Source organism: Zeugodacus cucurbitae, chromosome X (assembly GCF_028554725.1).
Source record: "Zeugodacus cucurbitae isolate PBARC_wt_2022May chromosome X, idZeuCucr1.2, whole genome shotgun sequence".
NCBI classification, from domain to species: domain Eukaryota; kingdom Metazoa; phylum Arthropoda; class Insecta; order Diptera; family Tephritidae; genus Zeugodacus; species Zeugodacus cucurbitae.
Genome location: NC_071672.1, coordinates 3608643 through 3613668, shown reverse-complemented (window position 1 = coordinate 3613668; position 5026 = coordinate 3608643). Strand labels below are relative to the sequence as shown.

General features: G+C 28.0%; 1 protein-coding gene across 1 annotated transcript; it reads left to right on the top strand.

Annotated features, from left to right (window-relative positions):
* Positions 1 to 2868: 2868 nt before the first annotated feature.
* LOC128922971 (uncharacterized) lies at positions 2869 to 4760 on the top strand. The gene is made up of 3 exons (XM_054235392.1): positions 2869 to 3316; positions 4537 to 4680; positions 4750 to 4760. The coding sequence occupies exons 1-3, from the start codon at positions 2878 to 2880 to the stop codon at positions 4758 to 4760; spliced, it is 594 nt and encodes a 197-aa protein (XP_054091367.1). The 5' UTR covers positions 2869 to 2877.
* Positions 4761 to 5026: the final 266 nt, after the last annotated feature.

The following is a 5026-nucleotide window of genomic DNA, read 5'->3' as shown; positions in this document are numbered from 1 at the left end:
AACAAAACCAAAATCCAAAAGTAATATTAAAAACGAAGGTGAATAAAAACAAAGCATACAGTTTATGGAAGAAGAAACTAAGCCAAATTTTGAAATCCATTAAAATTAAAGAGGTAAACAACAAAATGGAACGAGAAACCAGGGAAATGGCGATACAAAACATCAAACTCATTCAACCGTTTGATGGTGATCGAAATTACTTGGCACTCTTTATTCAAGGTGTCGATGCGATCATGCCACAGTCTCCTGTTATATCGGAAGAGACGAAAGTATTCTATCTACACTGTGTTATAAAAATACTCAGAGGCGCTGCATTAGACGTGGTTAGACGAGAGCAACCACCAGATTGGATAACGCTGAGGCAACTACTTATAGATGAATTCGGAGAACACACGGCAGTTTCAACACTAATCCTAGAAATAAGCAATATTAAATTTAAAAATAATGTTAAGCTACTATGCGAAGAGATTAATTTAGAAGTTTGTAAAGTAAAAGATGTTATCAAACTAAAAAATGAAAGTTGCTCAACTAAAATATTTTTGTATAATGAATTAGATCAAATAAGTTTGAAAACATTAAAAAGAGAATTGCCAAACTATTTAACTGCGCTAATAAACGCAAATCTTGCTACTGACCTTAAGTCAGCAATCAAAATATTAAAAGAAAACGATGTTTATGAAAATAATAAACAATTCTCTAAACAAAAAACAATTCAAAGAACTAACACAAATTCAAAACTACCGAATTATTTGAATAACAATAATAATAGTAATATAGAATATTTTGCAACCAATACGAATCAATTTCCGGTTCGTTCCAATTACAACACTTTATCAAAAAATTATCCATTTTCCAATCAAAATAATTATTATAAAAATAAACCATTTTTCAATGAACATAGCAATCAACAACATACTTTACAAAACAATAATTTCCCACAAGTTAGGCATGCACCTTTCAATTCTGCAAACATTTATACTAATAGAAACTTAAATAATTTAAAACAAGATAAGATTCATGGGTCAAACCAATCTCGACTAAGACGCTTTGGCTATCCTGTACCAATGGAACAAGATGAGGTAAATTTTCACTTAACAGCCTCGGAAAACTCCCCACAATTGAACTGAAATTTAGTAAAAAATATTATAAATTTTTAGTCGACACAGGTTCATCAATTAGTTTAATAAGGCCTGGAATATTCAAAGAAAAGATTATTTATGTTCAGCCAATAACATTAACAACAGCGATAGGAAAAATTTGTCTAAATGAAACCCAAGAATTGTTTAGCGATGAACATAAGAAAAAGCTGAAATTTTTCGTTTATAATTTTTCAAATAACTACGATGGTTTACTTGGTTGTAATATACTTAAGTTACTTAAAGCTAACGTTGATCTGGGAAAAAATATGATACACATGAACGGTGTTCGGTATAACTTTTTCAAGAATAAATCAAATTCTGAAAATTTTGATAATTGCCTTCAAGAATTAAATATGAACGAAAATCATAACACTAAAGATAGTAAATTTAGACTTGAACATTTAAATTCAGAAGAGTTAAATGAATTAAAAAAACTTTTAAATAAATTCGAAAATATATTTTATAAAGAAGGGGACAAACTCACCTTTACTCATAAAATAAAACATAGAATCAAAACGGTTCATGAAGATCCAATATATGTAAAGTCGTATAGATATCCTGAAATTCATAAATCAGAAGTAAACAAACAAATAAAAGAAATGCTTGAAAATCAAATCATTTCTCATAGTGATTCCCCATATTCAGCACCGATTTGGGTGGTACCAAAGAAGTCAGATGCTTCAGGTAAAAAGAAGTGGAGGATTGTTGTCGATTTTCGCAAGCTCAATAGTATTACTAGTGATGATAGGTATCCCATTCCTAACATGGATGAAATTCTCGAAAAACTAGGTAGGTGTATGTATTTTTCAACAATAGACTTAGCGCAAGGCTTCCATCAAATATAAATGGATCCGGCAGATAGAAAATAAACAAAGCAAAACAAAACAAAACAAAACAAAACAAAACAAAACAAAACAAAACAAAACAAAACAAAACAAAACAAAACAAAACAAAACAAAACAAAACAAAACAAAACAAAACAAAACAAAACAAAACAAAACAAAACAAAACAAAACAAAACAAAACAAAACAAAACAAAACAAAACAAAACAAAACAAAACAAAACAAAACAAAACAAAACAAAACAAAACAAAACAAAACAAAACAAAACAAAACAAAACAAAACAAAACAAAACAAAACAAAACAAAACAAAACAAAACAAAACAAAACAAAACAAAACAAAACAAAACAAAACAAAACAAAACAAAACAAAACAAAACAAAACAAAACAAAACAAAACAAAACAAAACAAAACAAAACAAAACAAAACAAAACAAAACAAAACAAAACAAAACAAAACAAAACAAAACAAAACAAAACAAAACAAAACAAAACAAAACAAAACAAAACAAAACAAAACAAAACAAAACAAAACAAAACAAAACAAAACAAAACAAAACAAAACAAAACAAAACAAAACAAAACAAAACAAAACAAAACAAAACAAAACAAAACAAAACAAAACAAAACAAAACAAAACAAAACAAAACAAAACAAAACAAAACAAAACAAAACAAAACAAAACAAAACAAAACAAAACAAAACAAAACAAAACAAAACAAAACAAAACAAAACAAAACAAAACAAAACAAAACAAAACAAAACAAAACAAAACAAAACCAAAATCCAAAAGTAATATTAAAAACGAAGGTGAATAAAAACAAAGCATACAGTTTATGGAAGAAGAAACTAAGCCAAATTTTGAAATCCATTAAAATTAAAGAGGTAAACAACAAAATGGAACGAGAAACCAGGGAAATGGCGATACAAAACATCAAACTCATTCAACCGTTTGATGGTGATCGAAATTACTTGGCACTCTTTATTCAAGGTGTCGATGCGATCATGCCACAGTCTCCTGTTATATCGGAAGAGACGAAAGTATTCTATCTACACTGTGTTATAAAAATACTCAGAGGCGCTGCATTAGACGTGGTTAGACGAGAGCAACCACCAGATTGGATAACGCTGAGGCAACTACTTATAGATGAATTCGGAGAACACACGGCAGTTTCAACACTAATCCTAGAAATAAGCAATATTAAATTTAAAAATAATGTTAAGCTACTATGCGAAGAGATTAATTTAGAAGTTTGTAAAGTAAAAGATGTTATCAAACTAAAAAATGAAAGTTGCTCAACTAAAATATTTTTGTATAATGAATTAGATCAAATAAGTTTGAAAACATTAAAAAGAGAATTGCCAAACTATTTAACTGCGCTAATAAACGCAAATCTTGCTACTGACCTTAAGTCAGCAATCAAAATATTAAAAGAAAACGATGTTTATGAAAATAATAAACAATTCTCTAAACAAAAAACAATTCAAAGAACTAACACAAATTCAAAACTACCGAATTATTTGAATAACAATAATAATAGTAATATAGAATATTTTGCAACCAATACGAATCAATTTCCGGTTCGTTCCAATTACAACACTTTATCAAAAAATTATCCATTTTCCAATCAAAATAATTATTATAAAAATAAACCATTTTTCAATGAACATAGCAATCAACAACATACTTTACAAAACAATAATTTCCCACAAGTTAGGCATGCACCTTTCAATTCTGCAAACATTTATACTAATAGAAACTTAAATAATTTAAAACAAGATAAGATTCATGGGTCAAACCAATCTCGACTAAGACGCTTTGGCTATCCTGTACCAATGGAACAAGATGAGGTAAATTTTCACTTAACAGCCTCGGAAAACTCCCCACAATTGAACTGAAATTTAGTAAAAAATATTATAAATTTTTAGTCGACACAGGTTCATCAATTAGTTTAATAAGGCCTGGAATATTCAAAGAAAAGATTATTTATGTTCAGCCAATAACATTAACAACAGCGATAGGAAAAATTTGTCTAAATGAAACCCAAGAGTTGTTTAGCGATGAACATAAGAAAAAGCTGAAATTTTTCGTTTATAATTTTTCAAATAACTACGATGGTTTACTTGGTTGTAATATACTTAAGTTACTTAAAGCTAACGTTGATCTGGGAAAAAATATGATACACATGAACGGTGTTCGGTATAACTTTTTCAAGAATAAATCAAATTCTGAAAATTTTGATAATTGCCTTCAAGAATTAAATATGAACGAAAATCATAACACTAAAGATAGTAAATTTAGACTTGAACATTTAAATTCAGAAGAGTTAAATGAATTAAAAAAACTTTTAAATAAATTCGAAAATATATTTTATAAAGAAGGGGACAAACTCACCTTTACTCATAAAATAAAACATAGAATCAAAACGGTTCATGAAGATCCAATATATGTAAAGTCGTATAGATATCCTGAAATTCATAAATCAGAAGTAAACAAACAAATAAAAGAAATGCTTGAAAATCAAATCATTTCTCATAGTGATTCCCCATATTCAGCACCGATTTGGGTGGTACCAAAGAAGTCAGATGCTTCAGGTAAAAAGAAGTGGAGGATTGTTGTCGATTTTCGCAAGCTCAATAGTATTACTAGTGATGATAGGTATCCCATTCCTAACATGGATGAAATTCTCGAAAAACTAGGTAGGTGTATGTATTTTTCAACAATAGACTTAGCGCAAGGCTTCCATCAAATATAAATGGATCCGGCAGATAGAAAATAAACAAAGCAAAACAAAACAAAACAAAACAAAACAAAACAAAACAAAACAAAACAAAACAAAACAAAACAAAACAAAACAAAACAAAACAAAACAAAACAAAACAAAACAAAACAAAACAAAACAAAACAAAACAAAACAAAACAAAACAAAACAAAACAAAACAAAACAAAACAAAACAAAACAAAACAAAACAAAACAAAACAAAACAAAACAAAACAAAACAAAACAAAACAAAACAAAACAAAACAAAACAAAACAAAACAAAA